This window comes from Periplaneta americana, chromosome 3, assembly GCF_040183065.1.
Source record: "Periplaneta americana isolate PAMFEO1 chromosome 3, P.americana_PAMFEO1_priV1, whole genome shotgun sequence".
NCBI classification, from domain to species: Eukaryota; Metazoa; Arthropoda; class Insecta; order Blattodea; family Blattidae; genus Periplaneta; species Periplaneta americana.
The window spans coordinates 145,541,807-145,563,053 of NC_091119.1; the positions used below are offsets into that span (position 1 = coordinate 145,541,807).

Genomic DNA, 21,247 nt, shown 5'->3' on the forward strand with positions numbered 1-21,247 from the left:
TTTTAGCGTATTATTTGCTATTCTGACGTGTTGTACACTACGATTTAGTGTTCTTTTTTAACCTCTTAACCCACAAAAATTTACATTCCATTTTGTGCATACAAGAAGCAGCTCCAAAATTAAAAAAGTTTTTTTCTGTCTTGTAAACAATACTGAACAAGGAGTTAATATATGGACAATAAGTGGGCAACAAATTTGGAATCTAGATTCAATAGAAAATTTTTAAACAATTTTTTCTTTCATTTCGCCAACATTTAGTAAAACTGGAGCTGCCTCCTTTTTGCTGCAATCCTTCAATTGTTTCCACTATTCTTCCTCACAATTCCAGTTCCCTTGCAATAACCCGTGATCCTTTTACTTAATTAATTATGCTCTCCAAACTCTACGTTTTGGTGTGGACATCTTCAAAATGCATTCACGACCTCTCTTAGACGTACACGACTTAAATAAGACGTCTGGAGTCTGCTCCTTTGCCGGAGAACTCCCCTTAACGCGGTCAGTCACTCTACCATGTGAGCTAGCACGTCCATCCGTAATATTCATATTAGGAACAAGGTGCATTGTGTCCTGCATGCTTTAAACGGCGTTGTCCACCTGTGTGAGGGTCTTTGAACCCTTCATCCTCGTCTGTTTTGGGATGAAACACCTGACGACGATTGCCACATGACATTCTCGCATGGACGGACTCGTCCCACCTGCGGTACAACGTGTAAACATTCCGCAGATTCGCTATCAGAATATATTTAACAGTGTTCTCGGCACGGCGTGGGAATCATGACTAATGCAGCTCACGATGTTCGGCCGTCTGTATCACGAATGTTTCTTAGAGAGACCGACGATTCTGAATCATTCGGCAGGCTTCGGTAACATCTAGCTTCTAAGAAACATTCTTTCTGATATTAACACATGTAGACCTTTACCTGCTTGTGTGGCACTCAGGGAAGAACTGAAGAAGTAGAACTAACAAGGAGCCATTGTTAGACATCTCTCGTATCTTTTCCCTTCCTGAAGCTAAACTGCTCTTCTTCCAACTGTTCTTCATCTTAGAATATAAACGTCGATTCAGTATTCGCAAGAGAATCTTCACCGAGTGCGATATTAGACTGATAGTCCTGAAACTTCTTACATTACTTACTTACAAATGGCTTTTAAGGAACCCGCAGGTTCATTGCCGCTCTCACATAAGCCCGCCATCGGTCCCTATCCTGTGGAAGATGAATCCAGTCCCTATCATCATATCCTACCTCCCTAAAATCCATTTTAATATTATCCTCCCATCTACGTCTCGGCCTCCCCAAAGTTCTTTTTCCCCTCCGGTCTCCCAACTAACACTCTATATGCATTTCTAGATTCACCCATACGTGCTACATGCCCTGCCCATCTCAAACGTCTGGATTTAATGTTCCTAATTATGTGAGGTGAAGAATACAATGCGTACAGTTATGCGTTGTTCAACTTTCTCCATTCTCCTGTAAGTTCATCCCTCCTAGCCCCAAATATTTTCCTAAGAACCTTATTCTCAAACACTCTTAATCTCTGTTCCTGTCTCAAAGTGAGAGTCCAAGTTTCACAACCACACAGAACAACCGGTAATATAACTATTTTATAAATTCTAATTTTCAGACTTTTTGACAGCAGACTGGATGATAAAAGCTTCTCAACCGAATAATAACACGCATTTCCCATATTTATTCTGCGTTTAATTTCCTTGAGTGTCATTTATATTTGTTACTATTGCTCCGAGATATTTGAATTTTTCCACATATTCGAAGGACAAATCTCCTATTTTTATGTTTCCATTTCGTACAATATTCCAGTCACGAGACATAATCATATACTTAGTCTTTTCGGGATTTACTTCCAAACCTATCGCTTTACTTGCTTCAAGTAAAATTATATGTTTTCCCTAATCGTTTGTGAATTTTCTCCTAACATATTCACGTCATCCGCATAGACAAGAAGCTGATGTAACCCGTTCAATTCCAAACCCTGTTATCCTGAACTTTCCTAATGACATATTCTAGAGCGAAGTTAAAAGTAAAGGTGATAGTGCATCTCCTTGCTTTAGCCCACATTAAATTGGAAAAGCATCAGATAGAAATTGGCCTATACGGATTCTGCTGTAAGTTTCACTGAGACACATTTTAATTAATCGAACTAGTTTCTTGGGAATACCAAATTCAATAAGAATGTTATATAAATCTTCTCTCTTAACCGAGTCATATGCCTTTTTGAATAACTGATGTACTGTACCCTTATACTCCCATTCTTTCTCCAATATCTGTCGAATACAAAAAATCTGATCAATAGTCGATTTATTACGCCTAAAACCGCACTGACGATCCCCAATAATTTCATCTACGTATGGAGTTAATCTTCTCAAAATAATATTGGACGAAATTTTGTACGACGTCAACAAAAATGGTATTCCTCGAAAGTTACCACAGTCAGTCTTGTCCCCGTTCTTAAAAATAGGTATTCCTTACATTTCTTGGCATTATTTTTCTTCGGTATTGGAATGACTGAAGCTTCGAATTGGCGAGGCTTTCGATTTATAGAGGTTCGACTGTACTTCTGAACTGTGATTGCAGCTTGCTTTCAGCCAACAGGAAACATGTATGATGATTCCTTTATATTATCAATCTGGTTCATCAAAACGAATTTCAACACTTCCAACTGCCGTAAACCTACTATCTACATATATCCTGACTGTTGTAGTCGTACAATAGAGTTAAAATACAATTTAATTCAGATATGATGTAAAATTTCCTTTCGCAACTAAAGGTTACATGGCGCTAATAAGCTATTTGTGAGCTCGACCAGCAGTTTTAATCAATTATCTTATTAGTGGACCTGACGCTGAGTTACTTGTAAATATGCAAAATATGACGATATCATAGTATAGAGCGTCCCATTCGGTCTCCGGTTGGGAACGCGCGCACGAGCTATGCATGTGTCGCTTTAGTCATTTAACTTTTATTAATAATAACATGCATGCAATTATATTTTTATTTTATAACGCGTTGCAAAGTTCAAAGTGATGTCTGTCTGCATTCAAATATTTTCGACATATTTTCATTAAATTTTCATTCACTTGCAAAACAACAGTAGACTATTTTATTTGCGTGATCATATTCGTTCACAGAACAATAGCATTTTATTGTTGGTTATAACGATTCTGTACCAACTAAAAAGTTATATTGCTCTGTTAACGAATATGAAAATTTAATGACTTCTTAGAGGCCCAATCGCTAACTTCTAGACCCTACTGGTACCCCAAAAGGCCTAAACATTTTCTGGCCTTATGCTATTACAATCGTGATAATAGAACCACTAAATACAGTACGATTATTTAGTCCTGAGAGTCGCCGACGATGTGCGCCTGTGTCAGGCGAATCCATGAAGTTATGCCAAGGGCTGTTCGGGTTAGTCAGTTGCTTGCATTCAGAGCGATCGGATGTTACGCGTGCGGTAGAGCTGTGTGTTCCCTGTACAATTAAGCTCTACTCCATTTCTTTACTGACCGCTCGCTGTTATCTCTACTCCGGAACTCTCCCCACTACTCCTGTTACTTCCCCTCTTTCGCGTCGCTGAGCAACGGTCTAAATAATCGGTCTGTAGTTTCGAAATATCGGATAAAATAAATCTCAAGAGACAATTGACAATTTAAAATAATCACCAGGTCACCGTCAGTATAATCATATGATCTTATTAGAATTAGAAGATGCATAATTTGATTTGGAAATATTTTAAGTAGTACTTTTTCAGAAGAGTTCTTACCACGGTATCGCATATCACAGCAGCAGTGGTCCTCCAGGACTTTCGGTCCTGTGCAGTAGTCTATTTCCTCTCTAGTACAAACATCGCAACCCGGTCGTCCAATTTCTGGAAACAGAAACAAAACAAAAATTCTAATAACACGCTATAATGTCATAGCTACCTCGAATGCGTCCTGGTTTAGTATTCGGGAGGTGGGGCGTTTCGTCCTGAAAACCGCTTAATATGAGATTCTCATTTCTCTAGCCAATTGTCGAGGTAGTATTATCCACTGCCTCCCATTATCTTCTTCATTATTAATTATGTAACAATTTAAATACAATAGTATGTACACTAATGTAAAATGTTCATTTCAGAGTCTTAATTTCTTCATTCACAATAAACCTAAAAGTAATAAGTCTTTAATAATTTATATTATGTTTGGGTAGCTAAATAGCTTTGCCTGTATTCTCGTGTTCCTCATGGTGCCATGTTTAAATATTCAGGCATTGTCACCAACTCCAGGAACTCCTGTGGTTACTTTACCCTGATACGATGTAGCAATTTACAGTTGCTACTGCCCAGGCAATAACAATGATTGTAAAGTAAGTGGTGGCTTAGTAAACGGGAGTACCTCATCAATAAGGCCTGCAACATAGGCCTTTGCTACCACAAATGATATTTAGGTTTGTCGGTGGTTTGATCTTGGTCCTGGAGCGTAGCCAGCTTAAGTCTCTTGACTAAGTGCGCCCTTAGATCTCTTGACGCACGTTTGAGATGAGCAAAGATGGTAGCAGTACTATTTCTTTGTTACATTGTGTTCTCTGCATGTTTGTACACTAGGAAGTTTTTTTTTATTTTTTATTTTAGTAGGTTATTTTACGACGCTGTATCAACATCTTAGGTTATTTAGCGTCTGAATGAGATGAAGATGGTAATGCCGGTGAAGTGAGTCTGAGGTCCAGCACCTAAAGTTACCCAGCATTTGCTCATATTTGGGTTGAGGGAAAACCTCAACCAGGTAACTTGCCCCGATCAGGAATCGAACCCTGGCCACCTGGTTTCGCGGCCAGACGCGCTAACAGTTACTCCACAGGTGTGGACCACTAAGAAGTAGAGATATCTTTCCCAGTATCAGTGTACAAGTCTTATCTAGTTTTATTCTGTATTAACCCCATTAATTTTTTGATGGACATTTCCATAAGACTGAGCTACCCAGGAACTACACCCGACACCGTTCCAATTTCTACCTTTAAATCCACCCAACTCAAGTGGGCTGACAAGGCGTCAGAAACCCAGCTTTGAGTGCACACAAACTCTGTGTGACTTGAATTGTAGTTTTCTGTTAACGTAATTAACCACAATTCGAGTCACATAGAGTTTGTGTGCACTCAGCCCACTTTATGTGCATATAAAGGGAAAGCACTTGGTAATTAAAGAACAATACAACATCATTTTTTAATTGTCGGAACAATCCTATTCCAATAAATTCTCTATAATTCGGACTTTCACTAATTCAGACTGGATTTCTCCCAAATTAGTTCTAGTATATATGACATTGATGATGGTGTTAGTGATGAACATGATCATGGAGGTGATTAATATGATAGCTATGTTAAAAAAGGTGGCAATGATGATGATCATGGTTATGGGCATGATGACGTCAGTGATGTGAAACTTGAACTACACATATTAATACTCTGTCCTTCAATAAGACACCTCCAGGTGGAAGTTATCGGTTGTTTATCTCTGGCGACAGAATTGAGCTCTGTTAACCATAATTTTCATCCATATTCATCTTTAATTCTGTCACCAGAGTAAGAAATCCTGTCTTACATACCCATATATGAGGCACTGAGCGCACAAATGACCCAACCCACAAAACTTGCATATTAAGCTTATTGTTTTAAAAAACTCCTCATATTATTCTCTTCAAAGTGTAAATTGTCCTAATCATCATTCCCAGTTTTTCCCTAAGATTTCAGCACAAGTTTCGTTTGGGTATCATATTTCGCGCACTGTTACAAAGAGATAAAGTGGAAATGTAATTTTGCGGGTTGGGCCATTTGTGCGCTTAGCGCCTCATTTCAAATGACACAGAGTTACGGCCTCTGCTTATTAAGTATAAATTAGTGAACATTTTCCTGAACGCTGTCGCTCGATTGGGCGTATTGGTTGCGAATAATCTTCGTAAAGATTAATTTTTGGTCCTACAGAATATATCTGTTATGGTAACAATGATTATTAGAGGAGAAAAATTCGCACCGGCGCCGTGGATCGAACCCGGGTCCTTGATTCTACGTACCAAGTGCTCTAACCATTGAGCTACGCCGAAGTTCAATCCACAGCACCAGATCGATTGAACTTCGGCGTAGCTCAGTGGTTAGAGCACTTGGTACGTAGAATCAAGGACCCGGGTTCGATCCCCGGCGCCGGAGCGAATTTTTCTCGTCTAATAATCATTGCGAATAATCTTTCCCAGGGATCAAACGTTTGATCTCCCCGTCTCTCGCATCTTGTGTACGGAGACCTTGCCGCTGGAGGGTGGTCCACCGCTTGAGAGCAAAGCGGAACACAACGCGATTTGGCCGCCTCGCTTGAGCAGGCCGTGTTGCGTAATGGAGTCCCGTTTCATATGTCCGCCCTTCCAGCCTAGCGAGATGGTTCCACATGGGCACACGGCAGAAAACAGGCGCGCGCTAAATGTCTGTCAAAGTGTTGTACACGGTGATTAAAGCGTAGCCTTGAAACTCAATTTACTGCATGAATATTTGCCCACGGGTGTTTCAGGTAGAGCTTCGAGTCTTCATATGTCACATTAGCATGCATAGCGAGAGCATGTCAGCTGTATAGTTGCTAGGATACGAAATCGTAATGAAATCACTATTAATTTTGACGTGTGACGTCCATATTCGTCCTACAATAATAAAAGAATGAAGGGATTTTGTGGAACGGACAGTTGCCATGGAAATGCATACGTCATATCCGATAAAATGGCAAAAAGGAATAAGTTCATTCTAGAGATGAACAAAACTAACTGCCGCTCGCTCGCTGTGTTCGTTGCATTTGTCTTTCGAGTCTCGGCTCGTCATTCTCGTGCGCTTCGAGTCTCGCTCATCATTCTCGAAATAGCATTTGGTCGGCGTGGAAAGATTTCGTAACTTTGAATAACATACATCATTGAAATAAATAACATTATACATGTATAAATGAGACAGAAAGACAAAACAGAACAGTATCTTAGTTATCAAAATGTTTGGTTCTATTGTATAATATTACCTATGGTTATATAAATAGAAAAAAATACTCAAATAAATTTGCATTTCTAAGAAACATAAAACATAACGTTAGTATCTTTTACTTGAGATTTCACACTTGATCTCAATATATATAAAAAGAAAATTCCTAGCATTTTAATAAGGGTCTAGTAATTAAATAAAGACTGGGGGACGGATTATTATACATGAAAGGTAGAGATGATGTTTGAAATAGGCTACTTGATTGTTTATACATATATAACAATTGCCAAAGTAGATAAAAGTTCAATCAGGTATAAACAACTGTGGCGATTCAGGGCTGCTTGACGTTCGGGACTTTGGGAGTGATCAATCTCAGTTGTTTGGAACAGTCAGATTAGTCTGTAGTCTACATCCTACAGAGTAGTAGGCCCCCTCCCCCCCCCCAATCAAACCTATCTGGTATGTCGTTCCGGAACGTTGGAAATGTTAAGTTCCAGGACACGGTGGATTACTGAAATGTCTACTTCTGATGTATTTATCTACTTAAACCGTGCAAGTACAAATAAAGTAAAATATTTTGGGGTTAAGCCTCTTTTGTGTAACTTAATCCACATAACGGAAATCCATCTTCTTAAGTGATACTTATTTCGTTTAGATGTTTCTTTTGAATAATAGTTCATGAAAATAAACTATAAATGGCAATACAATTTACAACACGATAAATGAGCCGAATTGTAAAACGATGACGTTCATTTTTTCATTAGGAGTAATGTAAAGAACATCCGTAGCCATTAATTCCCGTTTTTCGTTCTCAGTACTAAATGACGTCAAGATTTAGCCTGGGACGGAGAACTCAGAACCGAACTAAAGACTTCATTACTGCTTTTACATTCTTTTAAGTTGTCTTTCATTGTGCATTAAGAATAACGTAGAATACCACATTGTACACGAAACTCGTTCAACCTGAGTTACTGAATATGAATTAGCTTTGCTTATATAAGGTTTATGACCAATATTTTAAATTACAGAGAGATAACTTGTTTTCCACCTACTTACGTGTTTGTGTGTTGTTTTCTGAAGGACATTGCTAATGATTACGCTTGTGTTGCTCGTTTTCAAAGTATTCGCTAACAGAAAGTTTTCTTTGTGAATCTTTGTGAATTGTATGTTTTATTTTGTTTCCATTGTTCCTCAAACCACAGTTTAAAGTGTAAAATGCTTTTAAATGTGTGTTGTTGGTCAAATGGATTGTCTGTCAGTCATCTTCATTCTATTGTGAACATCACAAGTGAAGCAACAAATATATAAGTACAGTTTGCGTTGTACAATACAGATCAATGCCATGGTGTAATGTAAATTTTTTAAAGCTGCTTGAGATATTCAGAAACATACTTTTTTATATGCTAGGCTGGAATTCAACATCTCTGAAATTTCAGAACTGCATTAGAGGTTTTATCTTCAGGACAAGTAGGCCTAGCATGATCGAAGGGTCACCTACCCTGTTGGGTTCGTAATGCTTGCCTTCTCCAAACAACACAACATACTTCATCTCTGTATTTAGTATCGGCTATATCAGCGGTTTTCACCCAGGGGTCCGCGAGTGATTTGAAAGTGGTCCGTGGAACCAAGCTGTTTTCTAAACAGTATTTTAATTATGCTTACATTTATTAGGGGAGAGTCGGGTAGTATCGGACATCGGGTAATATCGGACAGTGAGTTTCTTTCATCTACCACACGATGATAGTACCTGATTGACATGGTTACGTTTCTGTGATGCCGCATAGAGAAACGTAACCATGTCATTCAGGTACTACCATATGGTGGTAGATGAAAGAAACGCACTGTCCGATACTACCCGATGTCCGATTCTACCCGACTCTCCCCTACGTTCTCTGATTTTTATCAGCTTGCTGGAATAATTTTTGTTCATTCCAGACTTTTCGAGACAGAGTTTAACACGAATGAGTAGCTCGCCTGAGAGACTTCTCTTGGATTGCAAATCTTGGCGTATACTTATCCGGTATTTCTAGTTTTTATATTCTGTTCTTCAGGGTCGAAATTTAACTGTGTTCGCCGTTCAGAATAAGACTGAAACAACAATAAAGAAATTAAACTTGTCGCGGTAAGCTCTCGGTCGAGAATTCGATTTATTTACCGCTGTCAGTGATTTCCTAGCAACACATAATGATGAACTCTCGCCCGATATCTTTGGAAGTGTAAGACATATTCATTGATTGACATTAAAACCAATTATCTTTTCTGCAATGAAAAAAATCAATTGGATGAAAAATCTGTTCTAGGTGACAAATAGTAGTTTTCTCGTCAAAAAAAGAGATACCGGTGATTTTAATAGTTATTAGAGAATTTTATCACCCTCGACGCCCGCTAAACATCTAACGCTATCTTGACGCCAATAATGACGTATTTGGTGACCTATGTTCATGTTCGTAAAACTTCGTAAAGAATGAAAAGGGATTGGTGCACGTATTCGTTTAACGTGGCTCTTGTTGGGTGTTTCTATTATACGATATTACCCGACACGTTAGCATTTATCATGTCGTAGCTCCTACGATAGTCAATCAATCGCTCTGTCATTTTTAATTGATAGCTAAATGTCTAAGGAAAGCATAGAAAAAATCGAAATGAAAATCTTTCCTGAAAAATGAGAAAAAAAAATACTAATTTCGATGTGATTCGTTCAGAATAGACATTTACACCTTAAAAAGTTAGTAAGCAGCAAACTTTTTTATTTTTCAGTTTAGGTGGGGGACAAAGTGAAAGAAACTGGAAAAAGAATGGAAATTACTTTTAAAAGTGGTCGATACACAAAATCTTTATTGGTTTCCGAGTAACGGCGAGTTAAGCAAAGAAGCATTTTCGCTTGACGGAGTATTCACGACTCAACCTTTGTTGGAATCTGAACGAAAACTTCTTTCCTGTGCCTTGTTGTACTTAGGTAGAAAAAAATGTTTTATTTAACGACACTCACAACTACCGAGGTTATATCAGTGTCACAGGTGTACAGGAATTTTGTCCCGCAGGAGTTCTTTTACATGCCAGTAAATCTACTGACATGAGCACACTTAAATACCGTCGACCTGGGCCGGGATCTAACCCTCTACCTCGGGACAGAAGGCCAGCACTCTACTGACTGCGCCACCCAGGCCGACTGTTCGGAGAGTTGACTAAACTTACGTACGTACATAAATAAATAAATAAATAAATAAATAAATAAATAAATAAATAAATAAATAAATAAATAAATAAATAAATAAATAAATAAATAAATAAATAAATAAATAAATAAATACATACATACATACGTACATAGTGTGAAGGAAAGAAGTTGAAGTTTGAATACCCCAACTGTGATGGGAGAATGAATTATTGTTCTAGGCAGAACAGGCCCTGATAGCATACTTTAATAATGATGGTGGTGGTAATATAGAGTACTTACTAGAGATTAAAATAGGGAGGTATGCACAATAGATCAGCTGTGATCGTAGTTCTGAGTAAAATATGACCTCCCACAAAACTGACTAAAGTTTCGTGCTTATAGAAAGGACCGCGCTAAGTGACGTAAGTGGATGTTAGAATTAAGTAGGAAAGAGCGTTCGTATACGGCAAACTACTAGCACAGTCTACTATATACAGTCGCGAAGCTCAATATGTAGTAAAAATGCAAACATGGGTAGTTGCCCACACTAGGATCGCTACTATCGCCTCATCATCACAGATCTCTCCTAGCAGATGACAAAATATGTTACACTTTCGTTGTCGTGTTCTTTTGGAAAAATTAACACCTTCCTTCCATTATTGAAATATTAAATGCATAAAGTTAATTTATTATTTTAATGAAGTATGTTAAATTCCACCATAAACTCGAAGATACCTGCAAGAAATAGGTTAATATTATTTTTGTTTGTGCAAAACGAACTGAAATTTACTATAATCGCTTCACTCATTCAAGATTATAGCGATAATTAACTATGAAACCAATAAATATTAATTTGCATTTCCCTTTACAATAATAATAATAATAATAATAATAATAATAATAATAATAATAATAATAATAATAATAATAATAATAATAATAATAATAATAATGGAAATATGAATTAATGGAGTAACTTACATGTACCGGTACTTGTAGTGTAGGCTTACGTAGTTAACAAAGTGGGATGAGGTTAAGCAATAATAATCACACCAGAATTGGAAATAAAACGTGATCAATAAATTTTATTGTAACAGGCTTTTTCTATGTCTCTAGTAAAGTAACAAATAAAAATAACAACAAAATTAACAGCTATAATTAAAAACATATCCTTTGAAAAAAAAAAGTAGGCGTAAGCAATAATAATTCCACCAGAATTGAAAATAAAACGTGATCAATAAATTTCATTAAAGCAAACTTAATTTTTCTATGTCTCTAGTAAAATATTACGCAATGGTAGATTTTAGCGGTCCCTGCTTAGGCCGTTCTTGCACGCATGAAAGTACAACGGGATTCAACAACCAATAACGAACATTTCACAAGCATCAATGTGAAATACGCAACGACCTAGCACTCGACCGTGCAAAGTCCAAAGTCGACCGTGGACAGTCTATTGTTTCTAGTTGCTAACCGCTTGGAGCGCTTTATCACGAGATTTGCAAAATATCACCTCAAGCTTCGCGACTGTATATAGTAGACTGTGCTACTACCTCACCTGCTACAGCTGATGTATTGTAGCTAGAATGCAAGTATGAACGTAAAAGACCCGTGTTACCACTTCGAAATTCGGAAGTGGTAAAATGTCTCATTTCAGTGGTCTAAATGTGCTTAGCTTATCCTAACGCGTACCTACGATCCATACCATTCCCTTTTATTCAGTACCGTACCAGGTATCAATGTTCACAACAGGTGCAGCTCTACAGTACCTACATGAATTTCCCCAATTATTAAAGTTGACATTGAAACTTGCAGGTAGCTCTCTGCATGCCGGCGACTTCTGCAGGACACACAGAATCATTGTCTATTTACTCTAATAGGCTTTACGCAATGTGAACAGTTGTTTGCATATGACACGCTATGGCTTGAATAATGGCGGTCTTCTGTATGAAATTAGTTTTATATATGAAATACGAAATGTCCCTGAAGGCATGAATTCGTCTGCATTATGTGGCTCATGTTTTATGATATTAAAGGAATATTGTTGCCATGGGCATAGTATTCCCTGATTTTACTAACATGGCGCAAAGTCGTCGGATAAACTCAAGATCAGTGCTTACATACACATCTCACGGTATAATTTGAGCCCTGGGTGACGTCAGTGGATGTTAGAATTAAATAAAGTACTGTTGTATACGGGAAACTACTAACATTGATCTCGTACACGGAGTTCAAAGATATCTGGCTTACAATTTTTTGATCATGTAAGCGAACTTTTTAAGGACGGGAAAAATCAGAACCAAAGACATGACAAATTGACAAACTTTGAAATAGTTCCGCTAGTTCTCAATAGGCGATTCTGTTATTGAGACGGATAAAAAAGTATTTGGGAAAATGTTGATGTCGATTAAGTATTTATTATTCTCGACAGTATCAACGATTTTCCGCTAAATTTAGTGCTTTTTACAACCATTAGAAGTGGATGAAATTTTGAATTTTATAATGCGGGTATATTTATGTATTATTGGCGACGCTGATTCTTATCTTTGCCATCTATTTATAGAATTAATACCTGAAGAAGCCACACTTACACGAACGAATTATCGATCACTATCGATTAGTAGGGGTTTGAACGCCAGTGATGTGTTATACTGTTATAGCTGGAATATAAAAATCAGTGTAACGCATGCGCAGTACGTATCACTCACTTTCAGTCTAACAATCGCTGTCGTTCAAGATATAAATACCGCGAGTAGTTTACGTCACTTTCGAGAAAGAGTGACAAGAAACGCTACCACTTCAGAGTTCAGATAAATGGAACAACTCAGAATAAAAATATTACTTGATAGTATCACTAAGACAATACATATTCGTATTAAGCGTTTCTGAACATTTCAGTAGAAACTTATATGCTTAATTTTTTAACTTTTATGATCATATCTAAAAATTTTATTAGCAATCCATGTAGAAGTCAGTTTTTTTTTAGTTTGCAGTGTGGTCCTCCAGCTTGGGGGTTGGGCGAAGGGCTAACAACCCATCACCGCAAAAAAACAGCTTGTTACGAAACCAGAATGGAGAAAGTTACACAACACAGAACTGCACGCGTTGTATTCTTCACCTGATATAATTAGGAACATTAAATCCAGACGTTTGAGATGGGCAGGGGATGTAGCACGTATGGGCGAATTCAGAAATGCATATAGAGTGTTAGTTGGGAGGCCGGAGGAAAAAAGACCTTTGGGGAGGCCGAGACGCAGATGGAAAGATAATAATAAAATGGATTTGAGGGAAGTGGGATATGATGATAGAGACTGGATTAATCTTGCTCAGGATAGGGACCAATGGCAGGCTTATGTGAGGGGGGCAATGAACCTCTGGGTTCCTTAAAGCCTGTAAGTAAGTAAGTGTAGTCATACACATTTTGTGCAGTAATAAACCAATATGTCCAGTAATAAACCAAAATTTGTGCAGTAATCAAAGTTAAAAGACAACAGATACCAAGTGCAAGCAATAGCCTTGTATTCATGAAAATTTGCATGGTTTAAGTTACGTACGATTACAATAAAGAGAAAAGTACAAGCAATGTAAACAATTGTAGCATAATAATGCAAAATTGATGTAAGAAATTAACTCGTAACGCCAACAGTATCTTAGAATGTCTTTTTCTTTGTTTTTGTGGAGTTATCCTCCTGTGAGCTGACTTCTTTACGTTTCTTGGCATGGCTGAATATGCCAGTGAAGTACCTACTCTTATTGTGACAGCTTCGAACAGCGGGTACGTCATTAATACTTCCGGAGCCAGAACAGTTACTGCTTCCCGAGGATTCCATTATTCCATTCAAGCAGAGTTGGCATGTTATAGTGTTCGAAGAAACAAAAGTTATCGGCTTCATCACTCATTCTGGCACGTTTCGTGCTGTTCAAGGAGGTATCTGAGTTCACGAGCCGCTCCACATCAGCACTGTGAGGCTTAGCCACAAGGATACGAGAAAAAAGAGTTCCTAGATTTTTTAATTCGCTGAAGAGGCAAAATATTTCACTTTTTCTGCAGGTGTTTTGCCGCGGAGAATGTCTATATTTGGCAAACCCTTAAGATCTCGATACTCAAGGTCTATTTATGATAGATGGAGATCACTGTCAGTGGTATTAAATACAGCCTTTATATCTCCATCTTTGGACAGATCGCAAAATGGCTTCACAGTTTCAATCATCCTTTCATCTAGATTGAAACGGTTGCTTAAGAAATTTATGAGGCTCTCCTTCACCTCCATGAATATGGCGGTTAAGTTCCTGTTATCAGTAACATACTGTGTCCCTTACTTTTTTTTGGTCGTGATGATCCGGAGCCGTAACCAGATCCGGAAGTCAGATCAATGCTCTTCAGCTGTCTCAAACCATTTGGGAGTACAGTAATGCTTTCTGCAAGTTTAGAATTAGAATTAGCCACGAAATCCTATGAAGGGCAAGGGCCTCCTGACTATGCAGGGTGGCTTGTAAAGCAGTTCCCAGTTAGTCACTCCGGGAATGATGGTCACTTTTGTAATGTCATAGTTGAGGGGTTCACTGTTCACTAGTCACTGTTTGGGTTGCAAGTCACTTTGTGATGAGCTTCCATTGTTGTCGGTCTTTCGCTGTTCTTGATCATAGATGGCCGAATCTTGATCTAAGTTCGTCTGCCCACCTTGTCTTCCGTCTTCCAGCGTTGCGTTTGCCAAACCTTGGGTCCCAAGTCATAAATGTGTGTCCACTGGTTCGCGTTGAGTCGCATCACGTGCCCCGTCCATTTTTTCTTCAGCTTGTCGCCCGTCTCTGCTGCGTCTTTGAGGTGTTTTTGGCTCCTTAGTATCGATGTCCAACCTCCCAAGAAGGGATCTTCAAGCAAAGATGATATGTTTGACTTCACGAATTCAGTTAATTTAGCCATGTCAACAACATTGGTAGAATCAGTGCCCAAGACAGTATGCCTCCACCGGCTCCACCACTTCTGAAGATGTGTTTCTATCAGCTATCATCCGCGAATTCAACAATAACAACAGTAACAATAATAACAATAACAATAATAGTAATATAGTACCTAATAGTCATTTTATTCCCGTTATTTTGGTGCCGATTTGTGCAGTAATAAAAATTGCTTAGAAAAACTCTGGTAGAAGTGATGATGTGTGTTAGAGTAACAAAATTCATTCTGGTTACGGTTCAGGTTACCCGATTCCCTTCTACGTGCATTTACATAAAACATTTAAAAAACAATGTTTTCTTGTATCACAACCCCGCTAAACAGGATGGAAATGAGGAAACGAGTGCAGGATTGAAAGAGAAGAGAATGTAGGTATGGTTGAGGCGGGCGGGATGCTGTGCAGCAGAGCAGTGTATTTATGCAGACAATGCCCTTGTTGAGCATCGGATTCCGACAGTGTTGTAATTAAAGATATACCCACACTGTTGTAATTGCTAGGCAGTGAAAGTGTGAGCTTGTATTTCCACTAAATCAGCTTGTAACCTACATTCCTCGTAACTGTTGTTTCTTCAAGGCGTCCTACAATTTTATGGTGAGGATATGAATGATGCACGCACACACGCAAGCATAACTCAACTAGAAATTCAGGCAGCAATTGTGTTTACTGTCTCGTGTTTCGACACAGGTGTACAGATTTAACAAGACAGTAATATACGAGCCCAGCCTTAGGATGTTCCCACAGACCATTCAGTTCATTCACTTAGTCTAGACTGTAATTCTAGTCCGAGCGCCCAATTAATACCCAGGCGAAAGGCTTTGTGTTGGATATATATATATATATTTTTTTTTTGCACGGAACAGTACTTGTAATGTCAAGCGGTGCTGTCATATTTTCGTTGCAAAATTATTCATGGTTACAGCTATTTTTATATCGACATCAATACATTGATTTCTACCACCACTATCCTCAGTGAATACATTTCAAGGTATAAGATTATTTCTAATTAAAATTAAAATTAGACCTACTAACCATTTTTGTTGTCATCAATCAACTTCAACCTGTTCAACATCTACTTGGAGGAATTAGTGAAGAACTGTTTTCAGAACATGGGAAGAGTGATAGTAGGAGGAAGAACAGTAACGTGTATAAGATTTGCTGATGATATTGGCGTTGTTAGCAGAAGAGGAGATGATACTAAGGGATGCTACTGGAGCAGTATGCGATGAAGATAAATACAAATAAGACGAAGAGCATGGTCATAGGAAGAAAAATACAGAAGATAAACTTGCGAATTCTAAACGAGGCAGTAGAGAAAGTGGACAGCTTCAAATACTTGGGGTGCACTATAAGCAGTAACATGAGCTGCAGCCAAGTAGTCAAAAAGAGGATAGCAATGGCCAAGGAAGCTTTTAATAGAAAAAGAAGCATCTTCTACGGACGTCTTAAAAATAACTAAGGAAGAGACTAGTGAAGTGCTTTGTATGGAGTGTGGCATTGTATGGGGTAGAAACATGGACTTTACGACGAAGTGAAGGATAGCGAATAGAAGCATTTGAAATGTGGATATATTGTGCACAATTTTGACTAACAATAGTCACATTATTTTACCAGTACCGTAAGATAATTACTATGCCAACTAAAACGTAATTTGTGCTACAATATCAATACTATTAAACGGTTTTCCGCGCAATAATTTTGCTCCCATAGCAGCTCATTCTTCATAGACCATGATTTTAAACTACCCATCGCTACAAATTTGGTACGTTATTTCTTTATTTTTGTTTATAATGCTATCGTGCAAAAAGTAACGTACGAAACATGTTTATAATGTTATACAGTTATTGCATTTGTCAAAATTAGGAAACAATTCGCTCGTTTCCTAAATATTGACTCGTGCAATGTATAGTTCTCGCAAGCAGGGATTACAGACGATAGGAATGCGAACGAAACAATTCGATAAGGAAGAGCGGGCGACAGGAAAGGTCACGAAATAACTTGAATGATGTTCAAGAGTACAGTCGGAAGAGAATCGACATCGATAGAATCAGTCTTGCATTGTGATACTTACATTACGGTTTTAGTTTCAGTTCCACTGCATGTGAATACGTGTCTTGTTCCAAGTGCGTTTATTTTATTATGTAGTGATGGAGCGTTCCCCTCGCAGAGTATCATTATTTTATTCGTAAACATAATGTTGTGGGTTTAATTCGCTTCGAATTTTTCTCTTGCTACGCTCTTCATTTTCACAGGCGATGTCCCCATCTGTTCTTCTTCTTGGAAGATGCAGTACTTCCATCGGGCCGTAACTCTCGCTCCCTCGGCGTGCCTACACACACGTCAAAACAGACAGCAACGCCACCACTGTTTTTCGGTAATCGTTCCTTCCGCGAGCTATAGCTACTATGCTTACACATATGCGATAAAATAACTTTATTTCACTCTTTTTAGAAAAGCTCTACTTTCCATACGCAGAACTATATAGGCTAAAAAAACCTCTACTTTTTGTTATGCTAATGCTGTCACCACATCAGTGATGTAAACTTAACATATTAGCTTTCCCTTTATGAGTAAAACTAAGGTTATTTGGTTAAATTAACAATATCCAGCACATATTAAACCTTGTTAAGGTGACCAGACGTCCTCCTTTTTAGGCCTTTGTCTGGGGTCCGGGCGGATTTAAAAAAAATCAAGAAATGTCCTCCTTTTCGTAACTTGTAGGCCTGATAATTTGAAATTATCTGATTTGACGCCTTTCTCAAATAATTTGCCTGTAGGTTGCCACCTACAGCAACGACGGAATATACTCTTTGCTAACGATAATAACTCTCTTTGCTCCTATTTCTTGCTTTCATACATGTAGCTAACTGTAAAATCATTTTATAATAACTTTTGTCATAAGTAGACCTATGCTGTAATAAAATATACATTGACATAATTTTAAGTACAATATAGGTCTAAGCCTAAATCTACATAGATATTATCTGTCCTTTTTAATAATTGAATCTGTTATTTCGAAAACGTAACATGTACTGTTCTGTGCAAACTACTTCAGTAGCATTTACATTAATCAAACTAAAAGCCTATTTCTTATCCATTTCTATAGATGAAATATGTGACTTATTTTATGATTTTTTACAACAATATGTTATAGGAAAGAGCAAACCCCACTCTGGTTTAAAAAAAGTAACATGCGCGAAAATGGCACAAGTTACGTTTTCGAAATAATCGATTCAATTATAGTTCACTTGACTTTCATATGTAGCTAACTGTAAAATCATTATTATTAAGTTTTTTTCATAATTATTTTGTAATAAAATAGATATTAACATACTTTTAAGTAGTATGATATATCTAAATCTATACTGTAAATATTTTGTAATAAAATAGATATTGACGGAGTTTAAACTACATGTATAATAAGCATAAATCTAAATACATATTTTCTGTCCTCTTTTTTCGAACAATGTCCTTCTTTCTTAAGCTTTGTGTCCTCTTTTTTATCGATGTGAATCTGGTCACCCTAGTCCTTGTGTCATATTATAAGGGACTGGCGCCAGAATTTAAGTTGAGTAAATTGGGGCACGAAAGGAAAAACTCTAGTAGAGAAAAAAAAAGGAAAATTATGTGCGAAGAACATACCATCACACCCAGGGGAAAGTACGTTAGCCTCTCGAGGATGATAGTGAAATGTAATGTAATCCAAGATAAGAGAATTCCATCCCAGCCAACAATTTTATCTTCTCGCTACCGTCGTCCGGAATTGGAACCAAGGTCCTACAGCGGTGCAAGTCGGTGCCAGGCCGATGTAACATAATAACATTGCACGAGTGCGAACTCGGCTCTGCATGATAGCTCGTGTGTTGATAGGGCTTATCAACTGCATTGGTTCGTGTCAGCGTGCTGCGTAACAAATTGTGACGTGACCTGTTGAGCGATACAAATGACGACTGAAGAGCGTTAGTCATAGTGTGAATTCGTGTCTCTGGACGTTCCTATTCGAAGAAATGTTTAGTATAGAAGTCATGTCGGTTTTTCGTATACGCTTATGATTTAATTACCTTCAATTGCAGCCGGAATAGGGTGACCATTCATAAAAAAGAAGACACATCGGCATTATAATAGGCCTTAAAGCTAATATGCCCGTAACTATAGGGAAACAACTTACAAAACTTCGTTGGTCTGCGCATGCGTAAATCTTAAAGAGTGACACAATATACTATTCACCTCTTCCTTCCTAATTGTCAGCCTATAATAGCGCGTACTGACAGCAGTGATGTATGTGATGACTTGTCAATCAGTAGGGTTACCATCCGTCCGGCAAAAGGAGGACATGTACGTTTTTTAATCATTTCATCTTGTCCGGCAAGCATTTAAAAAAATGAAGTGTCCGGCATTTCGCATTTCAACTAGAATTAATATGATTATTGAATATTGTGCGATATTATACATAGAATATCTAAACAAATGGTGAAAACCTATGAAAGAATTTAACTGCTTTCAATGGTTGAAGCTGGAGCACACAAAAAAATAAAATATGATGATCTATTGACATGCATAGAATTCTTACACTTTAAAAATGTCACTATTTATGATTCTGAGCTATTTTATCAATTTTATTATGCAATGTACAAAGATATGCAAATAAAGTTAATTTTGACAAAGATTTAAGTTTAGATAAACAGTGAAAATTCTTCAATTCCAATAGTTCTGCGAGCACTGAAACTTTCTCAGAACTCTTAAAAATATGTCAGTTCTATTTATTTATCCCAAGTCACAATGGAAGTGCTGAGAGAGTATTTTCCCTGATGTCTGCTCAATGGACAAAAGAACGAAATTGCATGCTAACGGAGATAGTCAGAGGTAAAATCACGGTGAAATATAATTTCAAGGACATGTCCTGTGAACAGTTCCATAGTTATTTGTTACAAGATATAAATTTGTCTATTCAAACTCTTGTGCACAAAGTGGACTCCACCGATAGGTAAGGTATAGATGGTAATACTGATCCAGTAACTAGTGAGAAAACTGACTAAGCTAAGCCATTGTTTTTAATCTTTAGTTTTGTTCACACCAAATTTTAAAAAGTCCTCCTTTTTTCAGCAGTGTCCTCTTTTTTAGATTTCATATCCTCCTGTAGAATTTCTTCTCATGGTAATTCTATCAATCGGTAGCGACAATAGTTCAGATTAATGGAGGGAAAACTCCAACTTCGCCTCCGACACAGCGCTAAGGTTTAGTGACCTCTTACAATGGAGTTCTGTCAGTTGCTAACCTATAAATACTCCCTTATTTACAAGTTTATACTACCTTGGTTGTTATATAGTATGAACCCGTGAGTAATGTTATTAATTTCAGGGGGTTATTATTTGAAAATTTTCAAAGAAAAAGTTTAATACAATTTCGCTCGTTTTTGCTTCCTTTTGTAGATAAAAATTGTTTTATATGAAACATTTAATAGCGTGTTTTGGGAAAGCCATTAACTTAATTCCCAATTCGCTCAGTCAATTCAAGAGAACAGTGTATTATTATAATAAAATATGCACCTTGATTACACAACTTTTAACACTATATCACTTCGGAATATGTATTATATGTCTTTCTCGTGTTAAATTTTACCGTATCTGGTTAGCATGTTTCAGCCTGTTACGTGCCATCTTCAGAACACACACTTTTCGATTCCACGTTACACAAACACACCCCGTAGAAACAAAAACAAAAGGCGCCAAGACCAGCACCAACCAGTTCTGAAGATGGCCCATAACAGGCTGAAACATGTAAACCAGGTACGGCAAAATTTAACACGAGAAAGACATATAATACATATTCCGAAATAAAATATGATTAAAAGAATTTTTGTCATTTAAAGGTGTAGAAATTTGATCCGAATAAATGTAACTTTTCGTTCTACAAAGGAATTTTACAATGTTTTCTATTATCCCTCTTTCCCTTATTTTTCTTCTTTCTATCTTTCCTACTTTCTTTTCTCTCAGTCCTTCCTTTGTTTTCTTCTTTCAATTTTTCTCGGCCCTTCCTTTCTTTTTTCCGTCTTTTCTGCCGCCTATCTCTGTCTTTCCTTTATTCTCCTTTTCGTCTTTTTAGCTTTCTTTCTTTCAGCCTTTCCTTTATTTTTCTCCGTCTTT

General features: G+C 37.5%; 1 protein-coding gene across 2 annotated transcripts in view; it reads right to left on the reverse strand.

Moving 5' to 3' along the window:
- LOC138696596 (uncharacterized) overlaps positions 1-21,247 on the reverse strand; it is a 53,251-nt gene that overhangs the window by 11,103 nt on the left and 20,901 nt on the right. For both annotated transcript variants that reach the window (XM_069821748.1, XM_069821749.1), the window contains exon 2: positions 3,781-3,885. In XM_069821748.1, the coding sequence (XP_069677849.1) occupies positions 3,781-3,885 (105 nt within the window). The remainder of the gene's footprint in view (positions 1-3,780; positions 3,886-21,247) is intronic.